General features: G+C 43.6%; 8 protein-coding genes across 8 annotated transcripts; 5 read left to right on the plus strand and 3 right to left on the minus strand.

Annotated features, from left to right (window-relative positions):
• Window positions 1–189: 189 nt before the first annotated feature.
• GOS1 (Gos1p) lies at window positions 190–861 on the minus strand (the record flags this gene model as incomplete). Its single annotated transcript, XM_056228338.1, has 1 exon — window positions 190–861. One exon carries the CDS (start codon window positions 859–861, stop codon window positions 190–192), a length of 672 nt encoding a protein of 223 aa, XP_056088069.1.
• Window positions 862–1,475: 614 nt separating this feature from the next.
• ECM29 (Ecm29p) lies at window positions 1,476–7,082 on the plus strand (the record flags this gene model as incomplete). Its single annotated transcript, XM_056228339.1, has 1 exon — window positions 1,476–7,082. One exon carries the CDS (start codon window positions 1,476–1,478, stop codon window positions 7,080–7,082), a length of 5,607 nt encoding a protein of 1,868 aa, XP_056088070.1.
• Window positions 7,083–7,339: 257 nt separating this feature from the next.
• On the minus strand, window positions 7,340–9,373 carry OCA5 (Oca5p; the record flags this gene model as incomplete). Its single annotated transcript, XM_056228340.1, has 1 exon — window positions 7,340–9,373. One exon carries the CDS (start codon window positions 9,371–9,373, stop codon window positions 7,340–7,342), a length of 2,034 nt encoding a protein of 677 aa, XP_056088071.1.
• Window positions 9,374–10,172: 799 nt separating this feature from the next.
• On the plus strand, window positions 10,173–11,960 carry WSC4 (Wsc4p; the record flags this gene model as incomplete). Its single annotated transcript, XM_056228341.1, has 1 exon — window positions 10,173–11,960. The coding sequence occupies one exon, from the start codon at window positions 10,173–10,175 to the stop codon at window positions 11,958–11,960; it is 1,788 nt and encodes a 595-aa protein (XP_056088072.1).
• A 514-nt stretch (window positions 11,961–12,474) lies between these two features.
• RIM101 (alkaline-responsive transcriptional regulator RIM101) lies at window positions 12,475–14,358 on the plus strand (the record flags this gene model as incomplete). Its single annotated transcript, XM_056228342.1, has 1 exon — window positions 12,475–14,358. One exon carries the CDS (start codon window positions 12,475–12,477, stop codon window positions 14,356–14,358), a length of 1,884 nt encoding a protein of 627 aa, XP_056088073.1.
• A 270-nt stretch (window positions 14,359–14,628) lies between these two features.
• On the minus strand, window positions 14,629–15,567 carry SKDI08G0160 (uncharacterized protein; the record flags this gene model as incomplete). The annotated part of the gene is made up of 1 exon (XM_056228343.1): window positions 14,629–15,567. The coding sequence occupies one exon, from the start codon at window positions 15,565–15,567 to the stop codon at window positions 14,629–14,631; it is 939 nt and encodes a 312-aa protein (XP_056088074.1).
• Window positions 15,568–16,292: 725 nt separating this feature from the next.
• SNF6 (Snf6p) lies at window positions 16,293–17,306 on the plus strand (the record flags this gene model as incomplete). The annotated part of the gene is made up of 1 exon (XM_056228344.1): window positions 16,293–17,306. One exon carries the CDS (start codon window positions 16,293–16,295, stop codon window positions 17,304–17,306), a length of 1,014 nt encoding a protein of 337 aa, XP_056088075.1.
• Window positions 17,307–18,142: 836 nt separating this feature from the next.
• On the plus strand, window positions 18,143–20,233 carry RIM4 (Rim4p; the record flags this gene model as incomplete). The annotated part of the gene is made up of 1 exon (XM_056228345.1): window positions 18,143–20,233. One exon carries the CDS (start codon window positions 18,143–18,145, stop codon window positions 20,231–20,233), a length of 2,091 nt encoding a protein of 696 aa, XP_056088076.1.
• Between the last annotated feature and the right edge of the window lie 142 nt (window positions 20,234–20,375).

Below are 20,375 nucleotides of genomic sequence, written 5' to 3' on the forward strand. Positions count from 1 at the left end.
TGATTTTCTTTTCTTTTCTTTTCCTCACCTTTTTTTTCAACTTTTGCCAATGCAGTCATCAGCCCCTCACTGCATTACTCCACACCCTTTAATTGATACTTTACTCCAATGAGGATAGAAGAAATACAAAATGGCGAGCCCGAGCACCTCGAATTATGTTTTATGTACGTTGTTAACTAGAGTTGCTATTTACCATGTGAAAAACAAAAATAGTATACAAAGTGTGGTTATCGTAGCCAATACAAACGCGTTCTTCTTCCTCCTCGTGTTGATCTTCATAATGAGCTGGTTAACGCCCGGTATTCTTTGCAGAGTTTGCAGCACCTTGTTGTTTGCGGTGTTCAAGACATTACTCTGCGAGTGGAACTGCGACCGGGTCTCCCAGGCCTGGGAAATAAGGCGGTCGACGACGTTGTTGGACTGGTCGATCCGCCTTGTCTCGTTTTGGATGTACTCGTCAGCGTCGCCGATGGGGGCTGGCGCATCCGTGGCGGAGTTGGCGATGTCGTTCTTCACGCTGAACAGCAGGTTGAGCCTGTTGCGTTCTTGCTGGATGGAGGACCTGATGTTGCGGAAGCTCTTCCAGTGGTCTTGTAAGATCTCCTTGTGACGCTGCAGCTGCGAGAGTTTTGAGGCAGAGATTGCCGGGTTCGCATCGCAGATCTGAGTTAGCGAATCGATTACGTCCTGTCTCTGGCCCAAGATTTCCTCCACTTGCTTGTCTATCTTCTTCTCTTGTCCAGTTTGCTCTGAGCTTGTTGTTTGCGCGAACGTGGAGTATTTGGAGAGGAGCGACTCCGTCTGTGTCTCTAGAGAGATAGCCTTTCCCCTTATGGTGACGAAAGAGGGTTGTGAGCTCATATGGTGTTTCTGTTTGTGTGGAGTCCGGTTTCTCAGTTTAGAGCCGTACACATTCTCATTTATTTTTTCCCCTGCTCTTTTTATCTCTTTTTTTTTTTTTGGTTTTTCTTCATTCTCCAACAACGCCTAGAAAAATTGGGCATTTATATACCATAGAGAACAAAGAAAGGTGATGAAATAGCAGTATGTACATTCTACTAAATACGCATGCATGGTTTCACACTCTCTGTTCCGTGACTATACATGCTTGAGAGTTTAACCGCTTGACATTCTACCTTGATGAAGACATGGGACGTCGCCAGTGTGCCGCCAAAACACGGTCCTCGGTACCTGATCAGCAGCCTCCCATTACCGACAGCTTCTGAGAAGAGCTGTGAGAGTTCTGATATTCCTTAATTCTTTTTTATATCTTCTTTTCCTTGTTTTAGCCGCCTAAGTGATGCAGCCATATGTTACCCGGTCTCCGGAAAAGGCATTTTCAGGTGGCAAAAAGGTACTTTATCTAATATAAAGAAGCTAAAAAAAGGTTCCTAATAACGACCTTTTGATCTTTTCTGCTGGACTGCCAAACGCAAAATAAACAGGCTATACTCGGTTTTATCACGCATATAATCATGGCCATGTCCCTTGATGAAACGAAGGAGAAACAACTCGTGGAGAAAACAGAATTGCGCCTGGCTATCGCCGACTCCCCTCAAAAGTTCGAAACTGGTCTGCAAACCTTTTTGCCGCCATTGCTGCTGAAGCTGGCGTCTCCACATGCCTCTGTCAGAACAGCAGTGTTTTCTGCCCTGAAGAACGTCATATCTAGAATAAATACTCTGCCCCAGGTCCAGCTTCCTGTGCGGGCGCTTATTGTCCAAGCAGAGGAGCCCAATTTAGCCGCTCATCAAGACTCTACTAATGTCCGCCTCTACAGTCTGCTGCTGGCGTCCAAGGGAATAGATAGGCTCTCCCCGCAAGAAAGACAGCTGCTGTTGCCCCTGGTCGTGTCCAGCATCCCTGCGCTCACGGGCACAGTAGCCGCCAGAATGTTCCATATCCTTTTGAAGCTTATTTTGGACTGGGTTGCCCCTCAGGACTCTTCACCCGAGCAGGAGAAGTTTGTGCAGTCTCTACAGTTGGACGAAAAAGGCTTTGCGTTTTTGATGCGCCAGTTCACCAGGTTTTTCCTGCTGGTACCCTCCAAGCAGCCTCAGACTTCGCAACAGCCTCTGTCGAGGGGCTATACGTGTCCGGGCCTATCTCTGGCGGACGTAGCTTTCTTTACTTACGATGCGGGCGTCACTTTCAACAAGGACCAGTTGCACAAGTTCAAAACTGCCATTTTCCAGTTTGTTTGCCACGGCATTGCGGCCGGTCAAACTACTGAGCAGTCGCCCAGGGTTATAGAACTGATGAAATTTCTGTGCGTTGTCTCTAAGGATTCTACGACTCTATCTGATTCCGCGGCACAGTTAATGAAACGCTTCCCCATGCCTTGCGAAAATGAAGAGTTCATCACGTTCTTGCAGACATTGTACATAGGGGACAATGCAAAGGGAAGACCGCCCGTAAAATCTGTCCTGCAGGAGAAAATTCTGTCAATTTTAAACAGAAGTCAGTTCGCCACCAACAACCCAGAATCGATTTCTCTAATTTGCTCCATCGGGTTGCATTCATCTGAATATAAACTGAGATCTTTGACCCTCGCCTTTATTCGTCACGTAGCAAAATTGAATTACCAAAATTTGCATGTTTCTTCGTCGTCGTCTTCATCTACAGATTTCGCCACTAGTATTGTTTCCTTGATCAGAAATAACCTTCATGCGGAGGGTTGGCCCAAACTACAGCTGGGATCCCAGACACCGGCTTTCAAAACTGCAATTTTGCAAAGACAATTACAATACGAAACGTTGGGTGATATCCTGAAAAAAGATTTCGATCTAGTAAGCGACTTGTCCTATATTGAATTCTTATTTGAATCCCTACAAAGCGATTTACCACAATTCCGCGCCAGTGTTCAAGAGGCTTTGCTTTCTTTGGTGGGCCATCTATCAAACTTGCCATCTCAATCCAAATTGCATTTGAAAGCTCTACTCAGGAAAAACCTATCGATTGATGAGGAACAGCAGGAAAATAATAACGACACTATCAACTCTATTATGGCGCTAAAGTATGTTTCTATAAAGTTTACCAACGCCGCTTTCCCCTTCCACGACTCGGAAGCAAGATTGTTCAATCTTTGGGGTACTGCGAGAACGAACAGATTTGATATTATCGAAGAATCGTTCAAGGGACTACAGCCTTTCTGGTTTAGAATCAATAACGCTTCTTTGAACGCTTCGGTTACTGTGAAGACATCGGATTTATTGGGCTCTCAATTGTCCGAGACAAGATTTCCTCAATTCGATGAATTTCTTCAAATTTTTATCAGTCAGCTAGATTCTGAATCTGCAGTAATTACTCGGAAATCGTTGAATAACATTGTCAGATTCATTAAACAATGTCTCATTTCCAACGCAATCTATGGTAAAAAAACAATGGTAATCCAAGATGAAGATTGGTCAATTAGAATAGATAAAGCTTTGGAACTTGATGATACAGCTGTGTCTCGGGTGAATGGAATGGTTCAAACAATGAATGATGATATGTTTATTCGCTTCTTAACCCTTTTGTCAAACGAGTTCACTACTACGGACAGCAAGGGTGAACAAGTAGCAATATTTCCATATCAAGACCCAATATTTGGTTCTCTCCTCTTGACGTTATTGAATTTTGTAAACAGTACTATTTTACAGAAACTGGAAAAAATTGTTCCCGATTTGTACCATTTACTCATTACTAAGTTCCAATCGTTAAGTGATAATGATTTAGAAGTTTGTGCAAGCATCATTGGTATCATCTCCACTGCTACCGTAGATTCGGAACACATTAGACAAATAACATGTATATCTGAATCGCAAACACTGGCAGAAACATATATTGCATCCTACGTTCTTCCGAGATTGTATTTGAAGAACCAAACGATTCATATTCAAGATGCGAGTATTCTAAAGCTATTAGAGAACTTGGTAACTCATCTATCACATTCTACTACCAACAAAAATATGATATTAAAGCTAGTTTGTCAGGTGACAAAATTTGGTTTACTTTTCAAAGTAAATCCTCAAGAACGAAAAAAATTTTTGACGCAAATTATGGACAATGTACAGGATAAATTAATCAACGATGTGACAGCTATTCAAACTTGGTCATATTTATCACTATATTCAAACGAATTAGAAAATTTCAGTATTTTTCAAGAGAAGCTACTAGAAACTCATGTTTCCAAGCAAAATGATTTCTTATTTTCAGTTGGTGAATCCTTAACTGTCTTGGCTGGTGAATGGTCAAGTAGATACTTGATTAAACAAGTTGATATTCCAAATTTTGATGTTACGATTATGCAACAAAAATTTCCCGCCACAAACGTTACCACCATACTTGATGAGATTCTTTCAGGTTGCAGTTCCACGAAACCTTCCTTAAGAAAGGCATGTTGTATTTGGTTGTTATCATATATTCAATACTTGAGTCATTTGCCAGAGGTCGCCTCTAAATGTGATGAGATTCACTTGAGATTCATGAGGTTTTTAGCTGACAGGGATGAATTTATACAGGATTCAGCCGCCAGAGGGCTTTCGTTGGTTTATGAAATTGGTGGTTCGGACTTGAAGGAAAGTATGGTTAAAGGGTTACTCAAATCGTTCACAGATTCAACCGCAGGCACTGCATCTACAAGTGCTACTGGTGTCTCGGGTTCAGTTTCTGAAGAGACCGAATTATTTGAGCCTGGCATTTTAAACACAGGTGACGGGTCCATCAGTACTTACAAAGATATTCTGAACTTAGCATCCGAGGTTGGGGACCCTGCACTTGTTTATAAATTCATGTCTCTTGCCAAGAGTTCCGCCTTATGGTCATCAAGGAAAGGTATTGCATTCGGTCTCGGTGCTATCATGTCCAAGTCTTCTCTAGAAGAAATATTGGTAAATGATCAAGAGACTTCAAAAAAGTTGATCCCAAAATTGTATAGGTACAGGTTTGATCCATTCCAAGCAGTTTCACGCTCAATGACTGATATTTGGAATACATTGATTTCGGATTCTTCTTCGACGATCTCCCTTTATTTCGACGCTATTCTTCAAGAACTTTTGAGCGGTATGGCTAACAAGGAATGGAGGGTTCGAGAGGCGAGCACATCCGCGTTATTACAGTTGATCCAATCTCAACCCCAAGAAAAGTTTTCCGATCAAATGCTGAAAATTTGGACAATGGCATTTAGAACCATGGATGATATCAAGGACAGTGTTCGAGAAGTCGGTACCAAATTTACCACTGTTTTGGCCAAAATACTGGCAAAATCTATTGATGTGGAAAAGGGAGTGAACCCTGTCAAATCCAAGGAAATATTGGATAATATTTTGCCGTTCTTATTGGGGCTACACGGTTTGAACAGTGACGCGGAAGAAGTTAGGAATTTTGCGCTTACCACTTTAATTGATTTGGTGAAAAACTCTCCCGGCGCGATCAAACCATTCACTCCAGACTTGATTTACGATTTTATTACACTATTCTCTTCCATTGAACCTCAAGTAATCAATTATCTGGCATTAAATGCTGCTAATTATAATATTGATGCTAATGTTATCGATACGCAGAGAAAAAACGGTGTTACCAACTCACCATTATTCCAAACGGTTGAAAAATTGATTTCCAATTCGGATGATTCCATGATGGAGGATATAATCAATGTGATTATAAAAGCAGCAAAAAAATCTGTCGGTTTGCCATCCAAAGTGGCTTCCTCACTTGTTATAATCCTCTTAGTGAAACGGTACTCTATGCAAATGAAACCCTATTCTGGGAAGCTATTGAAAGTTTGCCTAACCATGTTTGAAGATAGAAATGAGTCTGTTAATATCACATTTGCCATTACAATGGGATACTTATTCAAAGTTTCTGCATTGGATAAGTGCATCAAATATTCTGAAAGACTTATGTCGAAATACTTCGAGCCTATGTCAACAGAAAATAACAAGAAAATTGTCGGTACAGCGATTGACTCAATTTTAAGTTATGCTAGGTCAGAATTCGATAACGTGGCAAGCATATTCATGCCTTTGATTTTTGTAGCATGCAACGATGAAGATAAAGATTTGGAATCTCTATATAACAAGATCTGGACAGAGGCCTCGAGTTCTGGTGCCGGTACTGTTAAGTTATATTTACCGGAGATTTTAGATATACTTTGTACAAATATCAAGTCGAATGATTTTTCGATTAGGAAAACATGTGCTAAATCGGTTATACAATTATGTGAAAGGATTGATAATAACATTCCTCATGCGCAAATTGTTAAACTATTCGATATATCTAAGGAGGCATTAAGTGGCAGATCATGGGATGGTAAAGAGCATATCGTGAGTGCAGTGGTTTCGTTGACAGAAAAATTCTGTCAGACGGTGACCGGTGATAACGACCTCCAAGATTCCATCAATGATGTAATGGGAATCGAGGCGTCAAGAAAGAGCACGAAATATGTTGAAAAAATAATACCATTATATGCAAAATATGTTAGTGTGAATCCACAGGATGCAACGATTGCATTACTAATTGAAAGGTCCAAAGAAATTATCCAATCATTAGGTAAAGAATCTGATGATGGTGAAGATTCCACCAGACAGGCTTCAGATGAATCCACAATAAAGAGAATTAAACCCAACACTGAAATTACGCAAAGATCGTCCAAACGAAACATTGAGAACGAGGAGTATGTGATTAATTTGTTGAAGATTTTTGTTGAGATATGTAACAATTCTAAATCGAAGTACCCGATAAATTTACTGGACTTTATAATAGATGAAGTGGTATATCTTTTCCATAACGATAGGATTATCTACACATGGAGAACACAGTTAGCCGCTAGTGAGATTGGGGTTTCAATAATTGGTAAATTTAATGCGATTAGTAGCGCGGATTTTATCCAAAATGTGGAAAAACTGTGGAGCCATGTTTTCCAAATAAATTGTAACAAGGAAACCATTGAGAATGTTAAATTGCAAATGATAAAATTCGGCGGATTAATTATTCAGAAAATTCCAAGTTTACAAAACAACATCGAGGAGAACTTAAGACTTTTGAATGATGTTGATTCAACGAACAGAATCGAGTTGGAATTGAAAAACATCGGTCTATAAACTTTTAGAAGAACTTTATATATTTTTTTATCAATAGATGTACTACTAATAAAAACTACCAAAAAAGTAAAAGAAAGAAAAAGGCTACGTATATTCAAGCACTAAATATTAAAATTTTGCTATATAAAAAGCTCGAAATCGAAGAAAAGTAATGTTAGAAGAATATTGACTATTTTAAAAAGAAATAAAAAAGATGCAAGGAGTTAAATATTGGGTACGAAAATTATGTATATCTTAACGCAGAATTTTACAAAGTTTCAAATAGAGCTTTCCTCTAATTCTCTCCATAACCATTTCCTCCAAATATCCCCCGCCATGTTCAAAAGATCATCAAAACAATGCGAAGCTTTGGCATCATTACCAACTTCGATCAGCATGTGATGATTGGAAATATGAGCACTTGAGTTAGAATTTGATTGTAATGATGCCATTGTGGAAGTAGTTGGTGACGAAGGTAGGCTGGTTACGCTAGATTCTGTATTTTCGTATAGTTTCCTGTAGGAAGAGTCATCGAATTTCGTTAGTAGAGGAAGATTATTTAAAAATTCTGAAATTTCCACTTCCTCAAACTCTAGTAGTTTGAATTCATTGAATTGCAAAATCGCGATAAAAATGAAGATGAGTTGCATATGGGGATCAATTGAAGAAAAAGGTAATTTTAATTCTGACTTATCTTCATTTGAACCACTATCAGTAGGAGGCGTTGTATCGTTCGTTTGAGTTTTATCTTGAGTACCACCATATTTATTCCGCAAGAGTAATTCTTTGAAAACCATATAATCATAGGGAAATTTCTTGGACCCCAGTTCCATGCTATCCAGATCAGGGAACCAAAACGGATCATTATTGTACAAAGCTATCCAATCTTTCATCCAATACTGCTCGTTATCACACTGCGGTGAATCGTGGTAAAGATGATCCATCTGCTTGTCGTTGTAATTCAAGAAGAAATTTATTGTGTTCATGTTTGGTTTGGGCCTCCAGCCAAGCAGCAAATCCCATACGCGTCCCCTATCTTGCCTTTGCAGAGCTTTAGAACCGGAGCATTTCAACCACCAATAGATCCAGGAACTTCTTGGCGATGAAGGTTGCAATGAGGACTCTTCCGTCAAAGGCTGGTAAAGCTCGGGCAAAATTGAAGAAAATACCTTGAAAAAAACCTGAGTTTGAAATGACAAGTCACCACCAGATATAATAGGGAAATAATTAGTGTTGAAATTCGGGTTTGCCTTTGAGCTCGATGACGTGTTTGAGTCATTTTTCAACTGTTTGTGTGCTAGGATAGTATCGGGGCAGTGTAGGATGACGAGAGCCAGTCTTTCGAAAAGAGCATTAAATGAGAAAATTGGTGCAATTGGCAATTTCGATCGCAGTTCAAAAGGTAATGGATACTCTCTATACAGGTATGATAGCGTATGAGAAATGTAGGGAGAATTGTGCAAGCTGGTATTAGTGTTGATACTCAGGTTGTGCATGCCTGACGTTATATTCGTGCTGTTGTTATTCGTGTTGACATGAGGATTGTTGTTAGCGCTGGTGCTGGTGCTTAGATGAGCGTGCTTTCTGCCGCTCAGTACTATATAGTCGTCCGCGTCATAAAACGAGCGAGTCTCGTTGAAAGGAGACGTGGTTTCATAGGGGTAGATTGGGTACCATTCAGCCAGCCCCAGGGCAATCCAGGCAAGACCGCTCTCATACTTGAAGATTTTCGACCATTTTAGCAGAAACTTCACGATGGCATTTTTCAAGGTCTCGATGATCTGAAACTCGAAGTCCAAAGAGGGAGATAATACCTCCATAGAAGAGATCGTAGAAGAGTCCGACGACGAGCCGGGCGTTGGTGTGGCGATGTTGGTGGTGTTGGCATTGCTGGACGAGCCCGCAGGGTTCGATCTTGAATGGAAGTACTTTTTCAAGTCATGCAGAATGACAGATTCGATATCGTACGGGAGAACATTTTTCTCGTCATCTCTGTCCTGTTTATCACTGGACGTTTTACTGTTCAAAAAAGGGTCGTTCAGTATGAAATCATTCGTTATGGGGTCCCAGGAGATGGTGTTGGAGGCGATATTAGGCGAAATGCACATCGGATGGTACTTCAACAGGATCGGCCACACCACGTGTCGCAACTGCGGTGGAATCCCGTATGTCCTCGCCAAGAAGGCCAATGAGTCATGGTCATTGCAATTTACCAGATGAATAGTCGTTTCGATCAGGTTTTTGTTACGAAACTGCTGTTTCAAGTTTTTCAAATAGTGAGAGTTTGCCATAGGCGACTTCTTGTCGTGCATATTCGGTATCTAGCGGGTTCTTTACCGTCACAAATTCCGAATAGCGACTTGCAGGTACTTCTAAGCTTACTACCAATTGCTTCTATGAGACATTTTCGAGACTTCACCAAATAGTAATGAAAAATGAAAAATGAAATATATGAAAAATGAAAAATCATGTTTCACGAAGAAGTCATCTCAAAATCATCCCCGTCCCGAATGATAAATGTACCGTATCATACATGAGTATCAACAGCAACAGCGACAGCAACAGCAACGACAACGTCGACGTCAACGTCAACGTTAACGTTGTCAACTACACGATGCATACGGTTGCCACTACGACCTTACGGACTGCGTTTTACGGTACATGGCGTGCAGCGATAAGGAGCAAGACATTTTTCTGTACGGACCTGGTGTCGGCAGCTATGCCCAGACGAGGCCGCGGGGGCGCTGTGTGTATGTGGTTTCCAGAACGGAGGGGGGGCGCGACCGTAAAGGGGAATCAAAGGCACAGTACCTGCATATTGCGCTGTTTTTGTTACCCCTTCGGGCAGCATGTGTTTACTGCAGGACAATAGTACTGTTACGGCATTTCCGTATTGGGCCACACCGGGATATTGGCATGGATTAAGGTGAGCAAATCGTTCTGTTGCAAAAAGCTGGAAAGGTTCTTGGATATATATACGTTCTGTAGTATTGTGATTGGCCTTGCTTCAGGGGCCGGGTGCAGCAGGGGAGTTCATCGCAGCAAGTTTGTTTATATATATTTTGGAAAGAAGAGATAGGTCAGATACGTGGGATCCTCAGAACAGAACGCATGCAGACGGCAACGATGAATACAAAAGTAAATATATGGTTAGTGTGCAGTGCGCTATGCGCCAGCCTGGTACGGGCCACACAATCGGTATGCTCGTCGCAAAACACAGCGACCACCGACGGCGTACGAGAACAGTTTCAGAGCAATGGGTGGTGTTCGAATAACTGCGCAGGCCACCAGTTTGCCGTAGTGCAGGGGTACATGTGCTGGTGCAGCGATTCGGAGCCCAGCACGCAGACTTCGGTGGGCAACTGTAGTGGTGCGTGTCCCGGGTACGGTTATGAAGAATGTGGGAATGCTGATGAGAACCTTTTCGGTTATATATATTTGGGGCAGACGCCGCTAAGCTCGATACAGAGTGTGGAAACGTCGACAGCCCCCAGCACATCCAGTGCGAGCATTAGCACCGCCAGCAGTAGTGCCGCAAGTAGCAGCATCACAGCCAGCAGTACTCTCACAACATTGGACACGACCAGTTTGAGCGCAACCACAACGGCCCCGGTTCCGACGTCGACGGGCGCAAGCTCCTCAATTTCTACGCCAACAAGCACAACCTCTTCAACTTCCACGCCAGCGAGCACAACCTCTTTAACTTCTACGTCGACGAGCACAATCTCCTCAACTTCTACGCCAACAAGTACATCTTCGTCGACGAGCACACTGACAAGCACGATTTCGTCAACATCCACACCAATAACTTTCACATCAACATCTCCTACGTCGACAAGTATAGCGTCTTCAACGCCTGTAAGCTCAAGCTCAGCAAGTTCAGCGTCGTCGAGCACAACCTCCTCAACTACAACGTCATCCATTCCAGCTTCTACATCAAGCACGACGGTGGCCTATACCAGCACAACAGCGGCCCCAACGACGTCCATTATAACTTCCGTGAACCTACAGACATCGTTAAAGTATTCCGTGATAACAGTCACTTCCGTGCACACCATGGACGCAAACGTCTCGGAAATCACTTCAAGATATCTCACCACGACAAAAATAATAACGCAGGTTTATTCTTCTGCCCCCACTGAAACGCCCATCTCAGTAGTGACCACTACCTCTGTCGGTGTCGGTGGTAGAATCACGAACAGCAACGGCAACAGCAACAGCAACAGCAACAATACCAATAACAACAACAACATACCCACAAACAAGTCTACAGGAAAGAAAGGGTATTGGCATTCCCCCGGGAAAATAGCAGCCACTTTTGTGGTGGTCGGCGTGGTATGCCTAGCGATAATATGCGTACTGATATACCTGATATACCATTATAGAACAAGACCAGCAAGAAAGGCGCAGGACTTCGAGAACGCATACCAAAGTAAATTCTCACAGTCCAAGTACCCGAACAAAACCGCCACGGCCACCTCCGCCACACTACACACGCCCTCGCCATCGTCAAGTTCCACTTTCTCCACGCCAAGATTAATATACACCGATGAAAAGGGACAGATTACGTCCGAATCGCCCTCTTCACGCCAATCCACGTATTCCCTGACTGCAGGCAGTCCCCTGAATGACCCCAGCACACTAGCAAGCCCATTCCGTGACCCCACCCTCTCCAGAAGAGCTTCTACCTTCCTCCATTCGCCACCCACCCAAAAGCACCATGATAAAATAGAATCTAATATCGCCCTCGGTGAAGACGCAGTGCTGGTGGACCAGAGATTGGACCCGAGTAAAATGCTCAGCACCATAGCAAGTGACGATGCCACAAACCACTCTAACATCTCGCTTTCAGATAACGTAGACTACTCCAGGAGGGTTCTGCGTGTAATGAACGAATGATGGCTGCCGTTCCTATACGTAATAAATATTCCATAAACGATAAGACATACATCTCTTTAATTTCCATTTTTGATTTTTTTTCCTTCGAATGTCCAAAAAGAATGTTTTTACGAACTTTAACCTGTACGGCCGTTTCTAGTCAATGTGAAAACTAGGCATACCAAGCGGAGAACCGCGTTTGTACGGTATATTCTGTGCGATTCCCAGACTTCATCGCAGAGAAATAAAATAACCTTTTGTTCGGAGTTTCTAAAATTACGTCCGAGATGATGAAGGCTTGAAAAGTCACGTTTTACGGAAGGGAGGCCAATCTACAAATCGGAAAAAATAAGATAAAATGAAAACGCAACATAATAAAGTGAGTTGGATGTGTTCCAAGACTCGCCGCCTATGCACCTTTGGCTTTTGTCACAGTTCTATCAAGAAAGCCGTACAGTTATTGCACCACAATTTTGGATAAGTGCAAAGAGAGAAAGTAAAAATCGTAAATCGAGTTTGTTTGAAGTAGCTTAATATGGTGCCACTGGAAGATCTGCTTAATAAGGAAAATGGCACTGCCACGCCTCAGGTCAGCCAGCACTCCATAGAAAATGACAGAAAAGTTGTTCCCAGCGCTTCGAAAGGGGACGGGCTGCCCAGTCCCAACCTATCAAAAAGGGCCTCTGATTGTTCGAAGAGGTCCAGGAATACATGTGCCACAGAGGCTATTGGTTCGAAAGGGCAAGAAGAGGAACAAATGTCACCCAGCAGCACTTCTTCATCATCCCTGCCCTACCATAGTTCTTCGCATTTGAACACCCCACCATATGATTTATTGGGTGCCTCAGCTGCTTCTCCCACCACACCATCTTCGTCTGACTCTTCCTCTTCGTCACCACTGACGCAAGGGCATAACCCGGCTGACGATGATGAGGATGATATGGATAACGACGGCGATTCTGAAGACATAGTTCTTTACTGCAAATGGGAAAACTGTGGTATGATGTTCAACCAACCGGAGCTGCTGTATAGTCATTTATGCCATGACCATGTGGGCAGGAAGTCACATAAGAATTTACAACTGAACTGCCATTGGGGGGACTGTTCTACGAAAACGGAGAAAAGAGACCATATCACTTCACATCTGAGAGTTCACGTACCATTAAAGCCGTTTGGCTGCTCTACCTGTTCTAAGAAGTTCAAGCGTCCACAGGACCTGAAAAAGCATTTGAAGATTCATCTGGAGAATGGTGGCATCTTGAAGAGGAAGAGAGGTCCCAAACTCGGCTCAAAGAGAGCCAGTAAGAAGAACAAAAGAAACATAAAGGATGCGGTGTCATCCCGTCCTGCTTCTCTCCCATATCTTGTGAACGGCAGTTTCAAGTCACATTCTACCTCTCCACAAATATTACCCCCATTGCCCACGGGAATTCCTCAACGTTTGCCTTCACAGCAGCAGCAGCAGCAGCAGCCACAACCGATTTCGTTAAATCAATTTTGTTCAGACGAAATATCTCAGTACAAGCCATTCTATTCTCCACAGTTGAGTGCCAGATTGCAAACAATCCTGCCGCCATTGTACTACAATAATGGTAAGGCGGTAAGCCAAGGCGGCAACAGCCAAATGATGCCTGTATATGAGGACGGCTGTTCTAATAAGACGATCGCCGGTGCAACCCAGTTTTTCACTAAACTATCAAGAAATATGACGAATAACTATATTTTGCAACAAAGCGGTAGTGGTGCTGCTTCCCCTGCATCCTCTGCGCATATTCCGATTGCGCAAACGAGCTATGTCCAACCACCTACCGCTATGCCATATCAGTCCCTGCAGGCCGGTGGCTCCGCTTCACCTACTACAAACACAACATCTTACGTGCCAATACAGCTGGCTAAATATCCAGCAGGTAGTTCGGTTACCGAACATTTACCACCTTTGCATTCATCCACTACAGGTAGTGTTTTGAATCGCCAGCCACAACATGTTATGCCACCTTATCAACCTGCTCACGCCGTGCCCAACTACTCTTCTGCAGGCTGTTCCATCTTGCCGCCTCTGCAATCAAAGATACCAATGTTACCATCGCGTCGTACGATGATGGGCGAGACTCCATTGAAGCCAAATTGGGAGTTCAGCCTGAACCAGAAAAGCTGTACTAATGACATAATCATGAGCAAGCTTGCGAATGAAGAGATAGAGGACGAGAGCGATGTGGAGGATGATTTCGTAGAGATGTTGGGTATAGTGAACATCATCAAAGACTACTTGCTGTGCCGTGTCATGGAAGATGACGAAAGCGAAGACGAAGACGAAGAAGTTACATTTTTACAAGAATCGCTAGGGAAATTAGGTTTGCAGAACCGAATGGGCACGAATTCGGCGCGTATTCTCACCAAGTATCCAAGAATTTTGGTATAATTTAAAAATTCGGGTCTGTTTTTGCTTCTCGGGCGTTTTTTTTGGGCAGTGTTTTCTTTTTTGCCTCTTCTATGTATCAAAGTAGATCAATAAGTTGCATGCATTGGTGTGCGATGCCGCGGGATAAACAACAAAGGGGAAAATTATAAGTTTAGGAAGGGATATTATAGATTGTTAGATTGTAACTAAATATCAGGGTGTGTTAAATATTAAATTAGAGTTGCGCATGCTTTTTCCTTTTTTTTTTTTTTTTTCCATTTTTTCCAATTATCACACTATTGCTTCTGCAGATTGGTGTTTGGTGGTGCTAATGTCTTGATCGATCGAACCCGTTGAACAGTCTTCTTGGTCCCGCTGTAGCGTACCATTTGCCAAGCCTTCATAGTAAAGTTCTTCATGGAATTGGTTCCGCAACATGATGACGATAATGGTCACTGGAGTGCATATGAATGCGATGACAACGCCGTAAATCAACTTCATCACTTGCGGTAGCGGATAGTCGTTGAAGTAGAAGTCGTAGGACCCGACCCTATGACCGATTCCGGCAAGGATACCCATAGTGACGGGCCAAATGACGACAAACATGGCAATGGCCAGGATCATGGATCTGATGAATTTCTGTACAAACCATTCCAGAAAGTTAACAAATTTTGAGCGCGAACCATCATGAACAAACTGGGACATGAGAAAGCCTTTCAGCGTGGCCCCTTTACCCTTTGGGATGATCCCTCTATTGACCTCCAAATAGGCGAAGAGCCAATTACAATTTTTATATAGCCTATTTTGCTTGACAATGACATTATCTTTGGTTTCGAAGTAGTCCACAATGAACCGCTTCTTTGGGAGCAGTACCTCTTCGTTAGACTGCTCTGCTTGTGGTGACGGCTTGTTAATCCATCTATTCAACCTGAAAACAGGCCTCTTGTAGTCATCGAATCCGATCAGAATCTCCTCGCTGGCCCATGTGAGACCCACCTGTATGAACAGGCTCAGTGCGCAGTCGCCCGAGATCGTATGAGGGAATGCCCATAAAGTGATGAGATTTACGCGGGAATGGTACATGGCATATGCAATGGCAAACTCGATGCCGCCGGAAATTATGGCAGAACCGAGCGCTTGAATAACGATTAGGTAGAAGAAGATGGACCAGATGGAGTTTTTGACTCCGACTGAGATCGCTGGCGCTGGGCCTGGCGCTGATGGTTTCATGTATGTGAAATGCGTCTTTTTTCAAGCGTATCGATGCATATATAGATGTAAGTATATATGAGTGCCTGATGAAAAAAAATGCATGTGCGAGAAAAGAGCCTTTCTTGTATCAAAGAAAGATCATTTATTTTTGTAATCGATGCCGGTCGTAATAACATAAGAATCAAGGAAGCTGATGGAAGTGGTGCTACCAAGTGGTGCTACCATGAGCCTGCTCTATTTTCCCATTTTTTTTTTTTTTTTTTTTCACTTTTTGTGTAGGAAGAGTATTGATTGAATCAGGAAAGCGGGAAAACCCGCAAGAAAAAAAAGAACGACTGATCCGTGCAAATCCATTACGTTACCAAAAAGGGCAAGATCCAAACAGTAAAAGGAGTATAAACGAAAGCCCGAATACAAGAAACGAGCAGAACTAACGAGACACGCGTATCGTTTGCGGCCCAAGCGTTTCATATTGTGAGGCTAATTAGCCGCGGTTTGGGCCTATGCCGTTCTATAATGCGGCGACCATTCTTCGGTCATGCATCACGGTTGTTCCGTCGAACGATTAGGAAACACACGCGGAAAAACCCAAAAGAAAAGAAAAAATGGGAGAGGGAGATGAAAAAGCATGAGGTTGAGAAGCAACGAAACAAGGTTTCCAAGTCCAGAAAGGGGAGTTGAGGCAAAAGGCGAAAAAGGCGAGAGAAAAGTGTGTCACATAATTTTACAAGCATAGCAAAATAATGGGTGTCGTCAAGAAGAAAAGGTCACATCATGCAAAGACTTCGCGCCAGCAGTACTACACCGGCGCTCAGGTCGGTGGACTCGGCAGCATGGGCGCGGTAAACAACAATATCCCGTCGTTGATGAGCTTCGCGGAGGAAAACAACTACCAATACGGGTACGGCGGTTCTGGTGCGAGCATGAGTGGTAGGACACTGACTTACGCGCAGCAGCAGCTGAACAAGCAAAGACAGGACTTCGAACGCGTGCGACTTAGACCGGAACAGCTCAGCAATATCATACACGACGAGAGCGACACGATATCGTTTCGCTCGAACCTCCTCAAGAACTTCATAAGCTCGAACGATGCGTTCAACATGCTGAGTTTGACGACCGTACCGTGCGACAGGATCGGGAAGTCCAGGGTGTTCAGCGAACATACGATGAGATATCTCAGGCAGAAACAACTCGATCTGAAAGCGCAAACAGCCGAGCAGCCAGAACAAAAGCCGCCGACGCCGCTCAAGTACACAGATCTTATTATAGCTGCGGAGAACGGATCCCGCAGTACGAAGGACCTGATAGACGCCGTCTTCGACCAAGGCGGCGGCCGGCTGAGGCATCAGCCGGACGACGTGGTCGTCCGGCGTGATGAGGCCATGCTGGTGGACAAGCTCCGCGGCGATCCTCGGGAGGCGCCCGCAGACTATTGGACACATACCTACAAGGAAGTTCTGGCGCAATACCACGAAGCCAGGCTGCGGATCAGTCAAAAGGAGGCAACTGCAAGCGAAGGGCCGGACGAAGCGTGCTTGCAAGGGGGGCAGCAGCAGCAGCAGCAGGATTTGCAGCGACAGCAACAAGTGGCGGCAGCAGTTCCCCCGCAAAATCCCCATGTAGCCGCAACGGAAAAGGAGTCTGTGCCTGCCGTGGAGGACGACGCGCTGGAGAACATGTTCGGAGATTACTCCAACGAGCCGTTCAGCACTAATTTCGACGACGAGTTTGGGGATCTTGACGCTGTGTTTTTCTGATCCTCGTGGGCGGCTATTTCCCGTTAGATTTATTATTATCTTTATCTTTATCTATAGTATATTTACACATGGACGTTTAATGGAGGTAAGGTCAGATCAGCCTCTCTGTTTTTTGTGCGGAATCCGATTTTTTTTTTTATTTTCTTGCGTTTTTTTTTTTTCCTTCAACGGTATCTAGTGCCTGCGCATTGGCGGGTCATGTGGCGTTTGTCTAATGTGTAGGGCCCTTTGTGACCCCCTTGTCCTGGGGGCCCGCCAGACTCCGGCGCGCAGAAAAGCTCGAGATGTGCCGATTGCAAACACCGCCTCATTCTCTCTGCATTCCCACCCACTGAAAGGGCAGTACAAACTACCTCCGGAAAACCGCTTCCCCGGGATTGCTCTGGATCATGCAGCATGGTTTCTGCAGATTAAAGGCGTTTTAAGTGTGGGCTAACTCCGTTTGATTAGCCGCCCATTACGGGTGGCAAACAGCGTTGGTAAAACTCTATATCCCCCGCTTGACATCGGCGGCTGCGAGAAGGGAAACAGTATATAAGCTCGTCGGTTTTCTTATCTGTGCTTCCCTTAAAATTAGTTCTTTCCCTTCCCCTATCCTGATCTTAATCTGTCTCCCTTTCTCTCATGTTGATGGTTCTCTTGGGTAAAACAAATTAATAAAAGAGCAAGAACAAGAAGGAGAAGCGATTTTTGGACTAGAAGATCACGGAGAAGAAAAAATCTGATTGCATTCCTATATATTTTTATATACATACTCTCTATTGTTTGTTTGCCTACTCAAAAAAGAAAAAGAAAAAAAAATACCGTCTTCTTTTTTCTTTTAGCTTGTCGAAATAATGAAAACAGAAATCACCACCGCGGATTCCCTTCGTGATCCTCACCCAAATGGTCTAAAAGCCGACTCTGAGCTGGTTATCAGAGAGGATATAGACCAGTTTTTGCCTTCGGAGGTATCTTCGATGGGGTCAGATCATCAAAACGACGGCGAGGATTCAGACACGGACAGCGACAACTTTTTGCAAGATCCCGAGGAGGATGCGGATGAAGATACGACTGGCAGGGATAATGCTACCACCACGTCCACCGAGTCGAGAGGCCGTCCATCTTCCTGTATTTTCGTGGCAAGTTTGGCGGCTGCCCTGTCCGATGACGAATTGTGCCTATCAGTGACGGATAATTTCAAGAGGTACGGTGATTTGGCTAGAGTTAAGGTACTGCGCGATAACGCGAATAGGCCTTATGCCTTCGTTCAATACAACAACGACCACGATGCTAAACACGCTTTGATTCGCGCTCAGGGTACTTTACTGAACGGCAGAAGATTGCGTTGTGAACCTGCAAAAGTGAACAGGACTTTGTACTTGAAAAACCAGCAAAGTATTGATTTTAACGAAATCACTCAAATTTGCGAGAAATTCGGCGGCTTGGAGCAGATCGTCCCCGATAGAACTGATAATCAGTATACAAGAAGATACACTTACCCCATATCCTCGGCAAATTCTTGGTTTGTTCAATTCATCTACAGAGACGATGCGATCAGGGCTTATGCGAACCTACGGACTGATCCTAATTGGATAATCGAGTGGGCTCAAAATATCAACGTCCCAAAGAATTATAACCTGCTGCACAAGGACAAGGGCAAGTTCAAGAATTCTAGATATCACCAAAACTACAATAACAGCAGCAATGGAGAGGACTCGAAGAGGAATGGTGCCATTATAGAAGAAGAGCGCGAACATGAAAGTGTGAGTGATCTGGATGAAAAATTAGGAAGTGAAGGTATTAATGACGACGAGGACAAAGACTCTGAGATCACCATTGATAAAAAATCCATATTCGTGGGCCAGTTGGATAAGGAGACCACTAGAGAGGAATTGGATAGGAGGTTTTCCACCCATGGGAAGATCCAGGATATCAACTTAATTTTTAAGCCAACAAACATATTTGCCTTTATCAAATATGAAACGGAAGAGGCCGCTGCTGCTGCTCTGGAAAGTGAGAACCATGCAATTTTCTTGAATAAAACGATGCACGTCCAATATAAAGAGGTTGGCGGCCGTCACAACAGGAAGTTTTTCAATAAGAGTGGTAGTGGCACTTTCAACCACCATCAATTTTTCAGCACCAGGTCCGGTAAATCATTCACCGGACCTGAACTGAACTTGGCACCGCCACCAATCAATATGTACAGGAAAATGAGTGGGGGATCTCAACAGGAAAGCGAAAACATTATGCCCTATATGCCAATGGGACCTATGGCTATGGGACCTCCTCCACCGAACGCCGCCAGTTTGAATGATTTTGAAATGTTCCCGCAAAATTATTCCGCGTTTATGAAGGGGATGATGCCACTAAGACGTAAATCTATGCCCAATGCCTGGTCGTCGCCCTCTTCTAAGAGCGTAAACTCTGAAAATGAAAGTATTGATGGTGGTGATGAAAATTCTGAATTGCCATCCGAAGTTCCTGAATCATCTGGTAGATATAACGCTGCTAATTCCTTTACCACATACAACAATTCCTCAGCAGGTAGCTCTAACAACAATAATAACAGTGGTAGTAACAAGGCCCAATACAAGAAACGTTATGCAAGGAGGTCAAGCTATGGATACAGTGAGGTACCCCCAAAACCGTACTATTTCCAACCTTATTATTATCACCCGATGCAATATCATATGGGCCCTATGGCTCCATTGCATCCTTCTCAGAATTCGGCCGGTAACCATCATCCATACATGATGGTTTATCCCATGCCACCTCCCCCACCATCTGGATTAGATGGAAATATGATGCCCCCTCCAATAAACATGGGCCAACCTCATGCTGCCAATCACAGCAGTACTAATATTGAAGCAAGCGAATTCGTGCCGAAGGATGCTGACGACATAAATGAAGATAGTAAAGCGGCCTATAATTTAGACTACTGAATTTTGGGGGTGGAAAAAAAAAAGTTACAAAAATTAATGTAATTCAATGGTGATGTTAATTATAAAAAAGTGTAGTTTCGTTTCCTTTTTCTTTCCTTACTTTCTTCCGGTCCGTTTATTTGGTTTTGTTTTGTTTTATTCT

The sequence above is a fragment of the Saccharomyces kudriavzevii genome (genome assembly GCF_947243775.1).
Source record: "Saccharomyces kudriavzevii IFO 1802 strain IFO1802 genome assembly, chromosome: 8".
Lineage (NCBI taxonomy): Eukaryota > Fungi > Ascomycota > Saccharomycetes > Saccharomycetales > Saccharomycetaceae > Saccharomyces > Saccharomyces kudriavzevii.